General features: G+C 45.3%; 2 protein-coding genes and 1 pseudogene across 3 annotated transcripts; 2 read left to right on the forward strand and 1 right to left on the reverse strand.

Moving 5' to 3' along the window:
- Positions 1-50: 50 nt before the first annotated feature.
- Positions 51-5796, forward strand: Tp53i3 (tumor protein p53 inducible protein 3). 2 transcript variants are annotated; one of them, XM_013013593.1, is made up of 5 exons: positions 51-208; positions 1450-1717; positions 3224-3436; positions 3873-4069; positions 5436-5796. In XM_013013593.1, the coding sequence occupies exons 1-5, from the start codon at positions 71-73 to the stop codon at positions 5616-5618; spliced, it is 999 nt and encodes a 332-aa protein (XP_012869047.1). In that variant the 5' UTR covers positions 51-70; the 3' UTR covers positions 5619-5796. The 2 variants fall into 2 exon arrangements, with proteins under 2 accessions (XP_012869047.1, XP_012869048.1); XM_013013594.1 differs by lacking the exon at positions 5436-5796 and adding an exon at positions 5074-5194.
- A 403-nt stretch (positions 5797-6199) lies between these two features.
- On the forward strand, positions 6200-14081 carry Sf3b6 (splicing factor 3b, subunit 6, 14kDa). The gene is made up of 4 exons (XM_013013798.1): positions 6200-6372; positions 9496-9614; positions 13605-13743; positions 13902-14081. The coding sequence occupies exons 1-4, from the start codon at positions 6343-6345 to the stop codon at positions 13989-13991; spliced, it is 378 nt and encodes a 125-aa protein (XP_012869252.1). The 5' UTR covers positions 6200-6342; the 3' UTR covers positions 13992-14081.
- Positions 8452-8907, reverse strand: LOC105983771 (annotated as a pseudogene).
- Positions 14082-16284: the final 2203 nt, after the last annotated feature.

Consider the following 16284-nt stretch of genomic DNA (forward strand, 5'->3'; position numbering starts at 1 on the left):
CTGCCGCGCGCCGCGCCCGGTGCCGGGTTCTCCCCTCGCCCGGTCCGCCCCGCGCCCCCGGCTGTGCACCATGCTGGCTGTGCACTTTGACAGGCCCGGCGGACCCGAAGTCCTGCACCTGAAGGAGGTGGCCACGCCGCGCCCCGCGGAGGGCGAAGTCCTGCTGAAGGTGGCGGCCAGCGCCCTGAACCGGGCGGACTTACTGCAGGTACGCAGGGGCCGGTGCAGGGCGGGACCCCGGGGCGCCCGGGCGCCCCGACGAGCTGTGCCCGCCGAGGAGGCCAGAGCTCGGGCGCGGCCTGCAGCACTCTGAACCCCGGCCCTTGGCTCGCGGGAGGGCTTGGCTGCGGAGGGGCGCAAGGACCCGGGATTGCTCTGTCTTCCTTCTCACCCCGGTGGTTTCTCGCTCTCTCACTTTGGTGCTGGGCCTAGGGCTTGAACTCAGGGCCCCGACTCTGTCCCTAAGAATTTTTTGCTCAAGGCTAGCGCTCTACCACGTGAGCCACAGCTCCACTTCCAGCTGTGTGTGTGTGTGTGTGTGTGTGTGTGTAATTTACTGGTTTCCAACCATGATCCTCAGATCTGAGCCTCCCAAGTAGCTAGGATTACAGGCGTGAGCCACTGGCACCCAGCTTAAACTGGATTTTAAATTGACTCGTATAGTCCTGGCTACTAGGAGGCAGAGATTAGAAGGATGGAGGTTCAGGCCAGCCAGGAAAATAAAAACCTGGGAGAAGTGTTGTGCATCTGTCAACGCAGGTATATAGGAAGTGTGAATAGCACCCTATTAAAAAATAAAAAAGGGGGGAGGACTGGAGGTATGGCTTAAGAGATAGAGCACCTGCCTAACTGCGTGCAAGGTACTGAGTTCAAATTCCAGTACCACCAAAAAGAATCCACAGTTGTTGTTTTTTTTTTTTCTAGTCTGTCTCCTAATTTACTTTGTAATCTTGAACAAGGCCTTTCCCTGCCTGGGCCTATTTCTCCAAATGTCTTTAGATGAAGTAAATAGCTGAGGACCTTATGAGGTATGACATGAACTGATGATGTGACCTACAGTCTTTTATTTGTACATACCAAATTAACCTCTCCTTTTTTCTGACTCACAAAATCAGACTACTTCCTGAATAGAAAACTTAGAATAGAAAGACTGAGAAGGGCTTGGAAGGTGGCTCGGTGGTAGAGTGCTTGCTTCGCATGCCTGAGGCCCTGGGTTCAATTCCTCAGTGCCACATAAACAGGAAAAAAAAAAAAAAAGAAGTGACGCTGTGGCTCAAGTGGTAGAGCACTAGCCCTGAGCTGAAGAGCTGAGGGACAGCACCCGGCCCAGAGTTCAAGCCCCACAACAGACAGGGGGAGGGAAAGAGAGAGAGAGAGAGAAAATATATTAGGAGGCAGGCTAGAGATGGGGACCATGCTCGACACTTAACGGTGTGCCTTTCTCTGCAGAGACAGGGGCACTATGCCCTGCCCCCAGGAGCCAGCAGCATTTTGGGACTGGAGGCATCAGGACATGTGGCAGAATTGGGGCCTGGTTGCCAGGGGCACTGGAAGATTGGGGACCCAGCCATGGCGCTGCTGCCTGGTGGAGGCCAGGCGCAGTACGTCACAGTCCCTGAAGACCTGCTCATGCCCATCCCAAAGGGTTTGACGATGCTACAGGCTGCAGCCATCCCAGAGGCCTGGCTAACTGCCTTCCAGCTGTTACATCTCTGTGGTGAGGAGACCCCACGTTCACTCATTGAGCTCAGCACCCTGGTGCACCAGCCTCCCCGTGTTCTCCGAGTGCCCTATCCTGCTATACCACCAGTAATATCAAATCCTCAAACCATGTTAAAGTGGCTCGATACAGAGGCCAAGAATCATGATTAGCAAATGGAAGGCCTATGTGCATGTTAACTCTGTAGGTCCAGCTGTGGTCCCAGCTCCTCAAAATCATGCTGAGTTTCTGTCTGGGGCCCAATGCAATACAAAAGCCAGACTGGTGTATAGCTCAATACTGGAGCACTTGTCTGGCATGCTCAAGGAGCTGGGTTTGATCCCTAGTAAGGAACAAACAAACAATGCAGAAGGGGCCAGTTTATTGCTCCCCAAGCCCCAAGAGGCCAGCCATGAGCTCATGTGAAGGAAACTAACAAGGCTTGGTCCCTGTCATGAGAGCTTTTAGGGAACTCAGTATAACTAAGAAGGCAACCTGTGCATAACAGTCAGGCAACTCGCCAGGTTTAGTGTTGTATATCTGTAATCCCAGCACTAGAGAGGCAAAGCTAGGAGGATGGCAACTGTGAGGCCAGCTTGAGTTCCATAGTAAGACACTAGGTCAAAAACAAACCTCAGGGGCTGGGGATTATGGCTTATGGGTATCACAGTTCCCCAGCATGGGCAAAGCCATAGGTTTGATCCTTACACCAAAATAAAATAAAAAATTCCAGCACTTGTGAGGCTGAGGTAGGAAGATAATGAGTTTAAAGCCAGCCTGGACTTCATCACAAGACCCTGCCTTGGGGAAAAGCAATCAAACAACTGTAAAATCCACAAAAGTAGCCTTGTCCCTAACTGCAATTCATGTTCATGATGAGAAAAGCTGATGTGGGCAAGGATGGTCTGAGAAGGCTTGCAGGAAGAAAAGGATTGAAGTGTGGGTACTGTGTCGGCAGAAAGCACATCAGGGTGCCCCAAGGAAGAGCATCAGATGAGGCCAGCTGCTCCACTGAGAGGTGAAAGGTGACTGTTGTCATTTGTTAGAGATTAAGCACTAGACTTGGGATACCATCACACTACATTGGGTCTATACCCAATGCAAAGGCAATGAAGAATTACTCCCTATCCTGAAGAAGAAGTGTCCTAAGGAAAAAGCCCCATTCTGAGGAGGAATGGGTGCTTGTGTGCAGTACTTGGGTCAGTGAGAGCCAGATTCAGAATGAAGGAGTAGCTTCAGGTGGTGACAGTGCCATTGAGGGATTATTCTTGCTTATAGTGTATGGGGCAGAGATGTGCATTTTGGTGGGGTTTTTTTTGTTTTGTTTTAGGCAGAATGGAGGTTGTCAATGTGGCTGCAAACAGCCCTGTTTCTACAGGTCTTTTTCCACTTGGCCAGAGGCAATAAGACAAAAAGAGCAGTCATAATGCTTTCTTCTAGAAGCAAGAGATTTGCTATTTGGATTAGGAACATATGCTCCTATAGTTGGAAACTAAAGAGAATGGCTCCTACTTCCTGTCACAGGACACGTTCAGGCTGGAGACTCTGTACTAATCCATGCAGGATCAAGTGGTGTGGGCACAGCTGCCATTCAACTGGCTCGGAAGGCTGGGGCTATTCCTCTGGTCACAGCTGGCTCAAAGCACAAGCTTCAAATGACAGAAAGGCTTGGGGCAGCTGCTGGATTCAATTACAAAGAAGAGGACTTTGCTGAAGCAACACTGAAATTCACCAAAGGTAATCAACTGCTTCTGTAGCTCAGTATGTATTGAAGGTGCTTAAATACAATCCTCATTGGGCATCAAGGGTGCCAGTGCTATGAGTCAGTGTTCCATCTGCTGAATGCACAATGATTGCCCTGGTGAAATTCTTGTTTTCTGGTGTTTGTCCACTGGAGGGAGCCAGTCAGCATCTTAGGTCTTATGGTCTAAGTTGCATTCTTCCGTGTAATATAACTCATACACACTTTAGAAACAATAATCACACAGAGTTGCCCTGGGATTATCTAAGACCTCTTCTTTCCAGTCAACTTCTTTGGACTCCCTAGTTCCGGTATTACAGGTGTGTGTTAACCAAGCCCAGCTTCTGACATTTATTTTTAGCCACATACACATCATGGACTGTTACTGTGCACCAAACTTTTTGTGTCTAACTAGCATGTTTCCTTTGGAAGGTGCTGGAGTTAACCTTATCCTAGACTGCATAGGTGGATCTTACTGGGAGAAGAATGTCAACTGTCTGGCCCTTGATGGTTGCTGGGTTCTCTACGGTCTGATGGGAGGAGCTGATATCAGTGGACCCCTCTTGTCAAAGTTACTTTTTAAACGAGGAAGTCTGATCACTACTCTGCTGAGACCTAGGGACAAAAAGGTGAGTAATAAGTGGAAAGAAAAAGTAACGTAAGCCAAGCACCAGGGGCTCCACACCTGTAATTTCACTACTTAGGAGGCCAAGATGGGAATAGAGGTTTGAAATCAACTTCAGCAGATAAAGTCTAGAGACTCTTATCTCCAGATAACTAGCAAAAAGCAGCACCTGGAGATGTGGCTCAAATGGTAAAGAATAAAAAGGTTGAGCAAGCTCAAGAAGTCTTGAGTTCAAACCCCACTGCCAGCACACACAATGTGACATAGCTCACCTCCCCCCCTCCAGCTTCATTTACATTATGCCCCAAAATAAGCTTTGGCACATCTTAGGTTAGCCATTGAAGAAATCTGCCACCTAGTGGATAAATACATAGATTTCAGAGAATGATTCAGATTGGTCAACAGAAACTTCAAGCATAACAATACATACATACCTTTAGATAGATTGATAGATTATTTTATATATTTGATAATATATCACATATTTTTAATGTGTGGGTCTTTTATTGAGATTAGTTAATTACATAGATTTCACATATTTTACAGTGGAGTAGTGATACTTAAGGTCACAAACACATTTGAACCTTCACAAGGTAAATTGTCATTATCATGGTCTATGAAGTTTGTGAATTCTATGAGCTTTGACAATACAATTATTTCTTCCACATCAGGTGAATATGTCACATATTTGATCCCATATGTATCTGAATATATTCTGATAGATGAATAAAGCATTGACCATAGGAAGTCAGCACATTTACAGGTGTACACTAACCACTCCCATCTTTATTTATTTTTAGCCACATACACACAAATACATCATAGAATCTTACTATGCACTCAACATGTCTGACTAGCATGTTTCCTTTGGAAGGTGCTGGAGTTAATCTTATCCTAGACTACATAGGATCATGGTTTCAATAGTTTCAAGACTTTGTTTTCAAAGTTAGAATTCTCATCAGTTTGCTAAAAAAAAGCCTATTAAGTAAATATCTTTACCTTCAACAGATTATATGTTCCTAAAAATCTCTGTGTGGCAACCTAGTACGAGCCTCTATCAGAAGTTTCAACCTACTGGAGGAGAAGGCTTAAGCATTCTAGTTGCCCTGTTTGTGGCTACCTCTTGTGTGACACCTTTATTAAATGTATTTATTTATTTGGCTGTCAGTGGCACTAGTATTTTACTCCAGTCTTCAGTGATTGGATACAAAAATCACACATTTCACCTACAAATTACACCTACAAGGTGGAAAATGGGTGTGCTTCTTTAGAAATCTGCAATGTCAGAGAGCATTGGGCTGAGCCAGATGGGGAGAGTGTGGCAAGTAAGGCCTCTCTTCAGTCTGATGTTTTTCATTTCCTTCTTTTAGTACAAGCAAATGCTGGTGGAAGCTTTCACAGAGCAAATTCTGCCCCACTTCTCCAAGGAAGGCCCCCAACGTCTTCTGCCTGTTCTGGACAGAGTCTACCCGGTGGCTGAAATCCAAGCAGCCCATGAGTACCTGGAAGCCAACAAGAACACGGGCAAGATCGTTCTGGAGTTGCCCCAGTGAGAGAGGAGGACAGTGACAGGTCAGGCCACCTCAGGCCTTCCCAGAGCAGACGCGGGGCAGGCTGACCCAGGTTGGCCTAGTGAATTAGTCCATGTAAAGCTGATCCAAGCAAATAAAGAGTGGATTAGAAGGGCGGTGTGCTCAGCCGTGGGCTGCTGGGACGGCAGGCGGGGTGAGGGCGTGCAAGTATGGACGATCAGCGGATGCGCCACCGGAGCCCCGCGCAGAGACGGGTTAGGGCAGTACTGCGCCGTCAGCCTGGGCGCGCGGCCTGAACTCTGCCTGCCGCGCAACTCCACCCTGGCGGGTCCGGTACCTGGCTGAAGGCCCGCCCCTTCCACTGCACACCTGAGTCGGCCCCGTCCCGCCCCTCTCTTCAGGACCCGCCCATCCTGGCTCCTCTCCTCACCTTGGCCAGAGCACCTCCCCTTCCGGAGTTCTTGTCCCGCCCTTTCCGGTCTCTAATCCGGAAGTGCCTTGGCATCTGCTTTTTGACTTCGCTCTCCGGCGCCTTTGACTTCGGGTCTTTATGGTCGAGACCGGATATGACGTAGGCACGTCTTGGCGTGGGACGGCGATCTTCCGGCCGCACCACAAGAGCTTCCGGTTGCGCTGGATGTTGATGTTCTGCGTTTGATACCGGGCTGTGCTCGAAGTCCAGCGGGTCCTCTCCAGTCCCCTCCGCGTTTCTGTTCTTGGTGCTGTAACCTCCTCACCCGCCAAGATGGCGATGCAAGCGGCCAAGAGGGCGAACGTAAGTACCGCGCCCTCTGCGGAGCGGAGGGACGACTTGGCGGCCGGAGGTATCGGCGTTCCGGCCTCGGTCCTCAGGGCCAGGGCGCCTGCCCGGGCCCGCTCGCAGCCACAGTGTCGCCCGCCCCGTTAGACCGTGCTGTGGCTCCCCCGGGGCCTGGCACCGTGGTAGTCGCGGCCCCTGCTGCTCGTCTCGCACTCACGACTGGTGTCAGGATCGCCCCCTCAGCCTCGTCCTCAATAAGTGACCGTAGTTCACTGCCATCCAAAACCTACGCGTCCCCTCACCTGCGAAAGCGATGGGGCTTTTTCATGGATGTATTAATCCGAAAGTAACATTTGAGCGTCTGCTGTGCGTCTGAATTCCCACATGGGAAGCAATTCATCGCTTATTTTTGTTGGTCATCTACTATTATATCAGTCAGCTTTAGGTATTGCGTATACAGGAATGAATAAAACAGAAAGTTCCGAGTACATTCTAGCGTTTGAATTAGAGTGCTATGGAGACTTTCTAAAAATTAAAATTTCGAGCCGAGTCCACAACTGTAAGACTCATAATAAGATGAAAGCAGATAACAGACCACTGTAATGTTGAGATGGGGGTCTTTGATGACCTTGATGATTCTTGTAATCATTTCAGTGGATGAAAACTTGGTTGCAGTGGGATGAGAAGATTCCACTGAAATTGAGAAAGTGAAGACAGTAGCAGGCCCTTTTGAAAAGTTTTTCTATCGGGAAAAGAGAAATTGGGTGATAATTGGCTTTTTTTTTCTCAAGATGTATAATCTAAAGTGTATTTGTACACCAATAAGGCTGCCCCATAAATTGGGAGAAAATATAAAATGAAAGAAACACGGCTTAAATTCCAGAGTGAAAGTTATGAGTAGATGAACAGTAGGTGGAATAATATAAGGAAAGTGGGTGGGTATAGATGAATGTAGTTTGGGCAGATAAGAGTTAAACATTCAGATGTTAAATAGAGTGATGGTGGTGAGTTTTTAGGCGAGAGGAGAAAGAGTGGTAAGTTTCACAGAATAAGAAAACAAGGGCTGGGAAGGTGGCTCAGTTGTAGAGCGCTTGCCTTGCATGCCTGAGACCCTGGGTTCAATTCCTCAGCACCACATAAGCAAAAAGAAAAAAGCAGGAAGTGGCGCTGTGGCTCAAGTGGTAGAGTGCTAACCTTGAGCTGAAGAGCTGAGGGACAGTGCCCAGGCCCAGAGTTCAGGCCCCACGTCCAGACCCCCCCCAAAAAAAAATAGTAAAAAAAAAATAAAAATAAATAAAAAAAGAAAAAGAAAACAAAATTACCAGGGACATATATTATGATTGTCTAGTGATGTTGTCTTTTTAAACTTAAGCTTAAATTTTATTTTAATTAATCACTTATTATTTGTCACCACCATTAGTTTAAAGGAGTGGAATGGATACCTTATTCTTTCACTACAAAATATTTATGCCAAAAGTCAATGTAGTAAATAGCTACTAACAAATATGTTAATAAGGAGGACAAAAATGAGATCTTGATGGGAGATCTTGCTTTGAGAGTGATCGACTTAGACCAAGGACAGTGTAAAGAGTCAGGAAGTAATGATGAAGCTCTGTAGAACAGTATCATTTAATGTCAAAGACGGAGAAGAAATAGAATTAGGAGGAAATAGGGTGTCTAGAAGGGAGCAGTCAACAGTGTAAGAAGCCACAGAGAAGTTTGAGTATTGAACACTGCAATGAAAAGTTCTTAGTAATGGGGCTGGGAAGGTGGCTCAGTGGTAGAGCGCATGCCTTGCATGCTCGAGGCCCTGGGTTCGATTCCTCAGCACCACATAAGCAAAAAGAAAAAAGCTGGAAGTGGCGCTGTGGCTTAAAGTGGTAGAGCACTAGCCTTGAGCTGAAGAGCTGAGGGATATCGCCCAGGCCCAGAGTTCAGGCCCCACGACCGGACCCAAAAACAAAACAAAACAAAAAAAAAAGTTCTTAGTAAATAAAAACACTTCAAGTGCTGGAGTGGAAGCTTAGGTTTTAGTGTCAATGAAGTAAAATAAGACTTCTTTTTTCTACATTCTTTTTTTTTTTTTTTGACACCCAAATCTCTTTTATTGGGGGTAGGGGGAATGAGCCTCTGGGGCATGCCTGGGGCCCTCACTGCACAGCTTGTTCATTGGCGCTGCCTCCGGAATCCTGAGGCTTCATCACATCTGGAAGCTCTGGTGGGCTAGAGAAGGGCTGGATGCGGGGCCTCAAAGGCTACATCTGCCCGGAAGGCTAGGCCCACTGTGGCTGGGGCCTGTGGCCGTGCTGTCTGGCTGGTGAAGCCACACTTGCCCAGCGTTTTCCTATCATCTAGAAGCTGGTCGTCCTTGTAGAGCCGCTGCTTGTCCGGTGGCCGCTTGAGGATGCCCTCGACGATGCCTTCAGCTCGAACACGGTGCTCGACTCCTTGGCGTCCGTGAAGATGGTGGTCTTGTGGCGCCGGATCATGAGGAACATATCCTGGGGGGCAGCGGGCAGCGTCAGCGCCTGGCCGCCGGCCCCCTCCCACCCCCCCACCCCCTTTTTTCTACATTCTTGACTAAAAAAGAAAAAAAAGGAACAAGTCTCGATAAGTAAATAGAGAATGCTGTTAAATTAAGAGACAAAAACCTTGTGTTTTTTCTTTATTATGTTTTCCTAATGCTTAGCCCAGTGTATTATTACATTTAAAAAGCATTTAGAAGCTGGGCACCGGTGGCTCATGCCTGTAATCCTAGCTACTCAGGAGACTGAGATCTATCTGAGGATCACAGTTCAAAGCCAGCCTGGGCAGGAAAGTCCATGAGATGCTTATCTCCAATAAACCACCAGAAAACTGAAAGTGGCGCTGTGGCTCAAGTGGTAGCCTTGAGCTGAAGAGCTCAGGGACAGTGCCCAGGCCCAGAGTTCAAGCCCCACAACCGACCAAAAAAAAAAAGGTTCTCGTGGATTTTTCTGCCTAGACTGGCTTTGAATCTTGATCCTTAGATTTCAGCCTCTTTAAATGGCTAGGATTACAGGTGTGAGCCACTGGCTCCTGACTTGCTTGTTGTTTTTTTTTTTTAGTGGTACCACCTCTGTCCCTCAGTGTAATGACTGTACATCTTTCTCATTTTAGATTCGCCTTCCACCTGAAGTAAATCGGATTTTGTATATAAGAAATTTGCCATACAAAATCACAGCTGAAGAAATGTATGATATCTTTGGGAAATATGGACCTATTCGTCAAATCAGAGTGTAAGTCTTTCTTGGACTTCTGAAATATCATTAATGATAATGATGGCATAATCTGTCATAATGATGGCATAATCTGTCAGGTGAATATACTAAGGCACAAAGATTAAAAGTGCTAGTTTAGTGATAAATTCTTCTGGCTATCAATTGAACCTCTTTACTACATAGTGTCATAGCTTTTGCACTAAGAATCCTTTGAAAGTATTTTAAAGCTTTTATTTTTAGTCATAGGGTTTTGTTTTGTTTTGTCTTGTCTTGTTTCCCTGCGCTAGTCCTGCAGCTTGAACTCAGGACCTGGGTGCTGTCCTTGAGTTTTTATGCTCAAGGCTAGTGCTCTACCACTTAAATTACAGCTCCTCTTCCATCTTTTTTGGGGGGAGGTGGGGGTTAATTGTTGATAAGTGTCTCAAGGACTTTTCTGCCCAGGGTGACTTCAAACTGAGATCCTCAGATCCTAGCCTCCTGATCTTAGCTAGGATTACAGGTATGAACCACTGGCGCCCACATACAATGTTTCTTCCTTAATACATTTTTTACATCCAAAGGATTTTCCTTTTCTTCTGAAAGTAAATCAAGAGCTGGAAATATATCAGCATTAATACTTGAATGGGATGAAAAAGAAAGTGTTGTAATCCTTTATAGGGAGTATCAGTCCTCAGAGTACCTGGTAAGGGCTGTGGACCCTCTACAGAAGAACACACACAACATTTAGCTCATATTTCAGGGGATACATGCCCTGTAGGTTGAGAAACCCTGTTTTAGGGTCAGAGGGTAATCTTACAAAATCATATACAGAAGATCCCTATCTTAAGGCCAAGATTTTATTTTAGCCCTGTGCTAAGTTGTCTAGCCCTTTTGGTTTTCTTTCTTCACCTGTGACTCTTAATAGTGGAAGTGGCGTGATAAATTTACTGAATTAGTTGTTAGACTTGGGTTCAAATACCAGCTGAGCACTTGTTAGTTTCATGAAAATGAGAAGAATACTTACCCTACCTGAGATCTCCGAAGACTCTTAGTTTGAATCAAATTGGACAGAGTCTGTGAAAGTATTTTGAGTCTTCCATTCCTGTGGGTGCTATCCACTCCTCTCCTGACCCTATAGCCCCTTCTATGTCCATTTTTTACTAGTCAATGTATGATTTTCCATTGTCCATGGATTCACCTTTCCCAGAAGTATGTGAGCTCTCAGGATGAGTACTATGTATTCTTTCTGCTTCATGTCAACAGCACTTGTTGTCATGCCTTTGAAAATGTAATATGGTTGTTATTAGTTCATTAAATCAATGGATAGAGAGTGCTGCAGAAACCACCACAAGGAGTTATATGGGGCGATTTACACCTGTGATCCCAGCCAGTTGGGAAAGGTTAAATCAGGAAGGTCAAAATTTGAGGCCAGGGTTAGGAAGTTGGCTTAGTGGTAGAGTGCTTGCCTAGCATGGATGAAGCCCTGGGTTGGATTCCTCAGTACCACGTGAACAGAAAAGGTCAGAAGTGGTGCTGTGGCTCACATGGTAGAGTGCTAGCCTTGAGCACAAAGAGGCTCAGGGACAAACAAAGTCCACGCCCAGAGTTCAAGCCCCAAGACTGGCCACAAAAAAAAAAAAATCGAGGCCAGATTGGGCAAGTTAGGGAGACCTTGTCTTAAAATGAAATAAAAAGGCCTAAGGATATAGTTCAGTGGTAATGTGCTTGTCAAGCATACAGAGGTTACAGGCTCCTTGGGACCACAAAAAAGAAGAAAAAAAAAAAGTACTAAAGTAATTCAAGAAGTGTTTAGAGAAGCTTTGCTTCTACAGCTTCTTCCTCCAGTCTCAGCTTTAGAGTTGCCCTTTTAGAGAGGCTTTCTTCAACTTCCCTAGCTGACTTCTTTCAGTCTATTTTTTCCATTTACATGTCTTCCTCTTAACATAGATCCTTGAAGAAATGAGTGGAACTTGCCTTTGTCACTGTTGTAGCACTGTCACTTAAGAAGAATGTTATGTCTGCTTTTATATAAAAGTCTGGGTTACAGGAACTTAGGTCTTACTTATATTATAGATTGATAGCCATTTTTTCTGTTCCTTCATTATGATCAAGTTCTATTGCATATTTGGTACCCACAAACTATGGTAACTAGTCCTCCCAATTTTCATAGTACTGAGAGATTTTCTTTTGGTTGCTAAAACTTCATCACTCTGGCAGAACAATTGCTCATCTGACATGTAACAGACACTTTTTTGCATTTGTGTGTGTGTTTGTGTGTGTGTGCGTGTGCCCTTGCCTGTGGCTGCCTATGGGTCTTGGGGCTTGAACTCAGGGATGGACGCTATCCCTGTGCTTTTGTGCTCAAGGCTAGCACACTACCATTTGAACCACAACATATCTAGCTTTTGGTGGTAGTTAATTGGGGATATGAGTCTTAAGAATCTCACAGATTTTTCCTGCCTGGGCTGGCTTTGAATGGTGATCCTTATCTCTCAGTCTTCTTTTTTTTTTGGGGGGGGGGTCCGGTCGTGGGGTCTGAACTCTGGGCCTGGGCGATGTCCCTCAGCTCTTCAGCTCAAGGCTAGAGCTCTACCACTTGAGCCACAGCGCCACTTCCGGCTTTTTTCATTTTGCTTATGTGGTGCTGAGGAATCAAACCCAGGGCCTCCTGCATGCAAGGTAAGCGCTCTACCACTGAGCCATCTTCCCAGCCCCTATATCTCAGCCTTCTAAATAGCTAGGATTACAGCCAATGGCTGTAGTTTGTACTTTTTAAAGCTTTTTCATACTGTTACCTCCTCTGATTTTTTTTTTTTTTGTCAGTTCTGGGGCTTGAATTCAGGGCCTGGCCACTGTCTCTGAGCTTATTTTGCTCAAGGCTAGCACTCTACCAAATGAGGCACAGTTCCACTTCTGGCTTTTTCTGCTTATGTAATATTGAGGAATCAAAGCCAGAACTTCATGCATGCTAGGCAAGCATTCTACCACTAAGCCACATTCCCAGCCCTCTTTTGATTTTTTTTTTTCCGGTTGTGGGTCTTGAATTCAGGGCCTGGGCACTGTCCCTGAGCTCTTCAGCTCAAGCTAGTCCTCTACCACTTGAGCCACAGTGCCATTTCTGGTTTTCTGTTGATAAATTGGAGATAAGAGTCTCACGGACTTTCCTGCCCAGGCTGGCTTTGAACCAGGATCCTCAGATCTCAGCCTCTTGAGTAGCTAGGATTACAAGCATGAGTCACCAGCACCCAGCTCCTCTTCTGAGGTTTAGAATCACATGCAACCAAGTTGAGCATCTTTAATCCTGAAAATCCAAAATACTCCAAATCTGGACGTTAGCCACCACAGCACTGTAAAAGTTTGTATTTGGAACATTTCTATTTTTGTATTGCGAATGCTCAAATAGTAAAGTCATTACAAATATTCTAAAATCCAAAATCTTAAATACTTCTGGCCCAAGTATTTTATATAGAGGATTTTGAATCTGTATTAAATTAAGGTGAAGCAGAAAAAAATAAATTTTGAAACAAGAACTTTTCTTGCTTATTAATAAGAACCATCACTCCTGAGTACTGTACTTTTCCCATTCAAGACTGAAACATTGTTCTTAGTATAAGAGATGGGAGAGTCTAAATCAGTGAATGTGAAGATTATGACATTACTGCAAAATTACGTATCTCAAAATAGAGCCTTTCTTGTCTTCCTTCCCTTTCTCCTTGTCTCTCTTTCATCCTTCTCCCCCTCTCCCCCATTTTTTTGGGTGTGTGTGTGCCAGTACTAGGGCTTGAACCACTGGGCACTGTATCTCTTCAGCCACAATTCCAGCACTTTTCTGGTTAATTGAAGCTGGAGTCTCACAGACTTGCCCATAATGGCTTTGAACCATGATCCTCAAATCTCAGCCTTCCAAGTAGTTAGGATTATAGATAGGTATATGCCACTAATGCCCAGCTCAAACGATAGTTTTCTGTATTAAAATGATAAGTGTTTAGGTATGCATGTATTTTAATTATATGTGATTTACCTCTGCAGGGGAAACACACCTGAAACTAGAGGAACAGCCTATGTAGTCTATGAAGACATTTTTGATGCCAAGAATGCATGTGACCACCTGTCAGGATTCAACGTTTGTAACAGATATCTTGTGGTTTTGTACTACAATGCCAACAGGGTAAGTTTGGTGAGCAAAGTTCTCATCATATGGAGAGCCCATTTGAGAATGAGCATAAAACTGTACCATGGTGGGAAATATGTGCTATGGGTTCTCTTCTTGACTATGCATTTAGCTGCAGGTTGATACCTAAAATTCCATGCTTTCCCCCTATCCAGGCATTTCAGAAGATGGACACCAAGAAAAAGGAGGAACAGTTGAAGCTTCTCAAGGAGAAATATGGCATCAACACAGATCCACCAAAATAAAAGTTTCTCGCATTTTCATTTTGGACTAACACCTATGAGTGACCACCACCACCATTTTTTCCTTTGTAATTAATACTGAATATTGTTGTTTCTTTTTTTTTTTTTTTGCCGGTCATGGGGCCTGAACTCTGGGCCTGGGCACTGTCCCTCAGCTCTTCAGCTCACGGCTAGCGCCCTACCACTTGAACCACAGCGCCACTTCCAGCTTTTTTTTTTTTCTGCTTATGTGGTGCTGAGGAATCGAGCCCAGGGCATCATGCATTCAAGGCAAACGCTCTACCACTGAGCCACCTTCCCAGCCCCTGAATATTGTTGTTTCTTGAGATTTAAAGTGACTTGCTTGGATCTTTGATACATGTTAAAATATGTTAATAAAACTTGTAGTTTTTTGTAAGACATGTGTTTTGAACTTTCTCTTCCCATTTCTTTTTTTTTTTTCTTTTTTCCCATTTATTTTATTTATTTAGTGGGTCCGGTTGTGGGGCCTGAACTCTGGGCCTGGGCGCTGTCCCTCAGCTCTTCAGCTCAAGGCTAGCACTCACTTGAGTCACAGCGCCACTTCCAGCTTTTTTTTTTCTGCTTATGTGGTGCTGAGGAATCGAACCCAGGGCATCATGCATTTAAGGCAAACGCTCTACCACTGAGCCACCTTCCCAGCCCCCTCTCCTCCCATTTAATACTACAAAAAACAAAACAGGTGCATCATTTAAAAAGACATAGTTTTTTTCTTTCATGCAATTGTTTCTAACACATTTATAAGATTATTTCTTTGTTGCTTAAAACAAAACAGGTGAATCATATAAAAAGACATAGTTTTTTTCTTTCATGGGATTGTTTCTAACACATTTATAAGATTATTTCTTTGTTGCTTTGTATGTCCCTCCCCTACAGTATAACCCCTGCTTTCACTGTATTTGATGTTGTGGAGGGGAAGGGAAAAAACAAATCGCTTAAATAGGGATACAGGTGGACCCTTTGCAACAATGAGATGTACAAGTCCTTATGTCGAAAACAGACTTTACAACTTTGGTGGGGGGGGAGGAAGGCTGATGGGGGACGGAGGGAGGATGGGGTGGGAAGGGGAAACAGGAGGAGGCTACAATGCTTGATAAGAAATGTACTCATTATCTTGCCCATGTAATTGTAACCTCTCTGTACAGTATTTTCACAATAAAAAAAAATGTACACAGAAAAAAAAAAAAGACTTGTAGCTCAGGCTCGCCTGTAACTTGAGATCCTCCTGCCTCCATATCCTAAGGGTCGGGATTATAGGCATATTCCACCATGCCTGACTTGAAAATAGGGGTCTTAAAAAAAACTGGGAGGAGAGGTTGAGACAGCATCTCTGTGTGTTGCCGAGGATTCTCTTAAACTTACATTCCTTCTGTCTCAGCCTACTCGGTGCTAGGATTACAGTTATATCAACTTTGCCTGGTTGCTTTTTATATTCTTTTTTTTTTTTTTTTTTGGTCCGGTCGTGGGGCCTGAACTCTGGGCCTGGGCGCTGTCCCTCAGCTCTTCAGCTCAAGGCTAGCGCTCTACCACTTGAGCCACAACACCACTTCCGGCTTTTTCCTTTTTGCTTATGTGGTGCTTAGGAATCGAACCCAGGGCCTTGGGCATGCAAGGCAAGCGCTCTACCACTGAGCCACCTTCCCAGCCCCGCTTTTTATATTCTTAATGCTTAGTTATCAAAGGAACTTGTCATTTATTGAATGTCTATCAATAATGAACTTTTTATAACTGAATGTTGGTAGCTGCATGGTGCCAATGAAGAAACAGTAGTACATCATGGTGGTTGAATGAAATGCTTTCATAACAACCTGGGATAAGAGCAACTAATTGTTAGTCCTGACCCAGATACCTTCGCCAGTATGGATCCCCTTGTCCTTAGAACACTGGTCCTTTAGGGGCTGGGAAGGTGGCTCAGTGGTAGAGCGCTTGCCTTGCATGCCTGAGGCCCTGGGTTCCATTCCTCAGCGCCACATAAGCAAAAAGAAAAAAGCCGGAAGTGGCGCTGTAGCTCACATGGTAGAGCACTAGCCTTGAGCTGAAGAGCTGAGGGACAGTGCCCAGGCCAGAGTTCAGGCCCCACAACCGGACCCAAAAAAAAAAAAAAAAAGAACACTGGTCCTTTAGAGAAATGGCCATTCAGGAGCTGGTGGGGTGGCTCAAGTGGTAGAGTGCCTGCCTCGCAAACCTGAGGCCCACAGATCAATGCTCAGTGCTACAAAAATAAAACCAAAACAGAACAGCTATTCAGGTGATAACACACTTACAAATTTGAGATTAG

The sequence above is a fragment of the Dipodomys ordii genome, unplaced genomic scaffold, assembly GCF_000151885.1.
Source record: "Dipodomys ordii isolate 6190 unplaced genomic scaffold, Dord_2.0 Scaffold20, whole genome shotgun sequence".
Lineage (NCBI taxonomy): Eukaryota > Metazoa > Chordata > Mammalia > Rodentia > Heteromyidae > Dipodomys > Dipodomys ordii.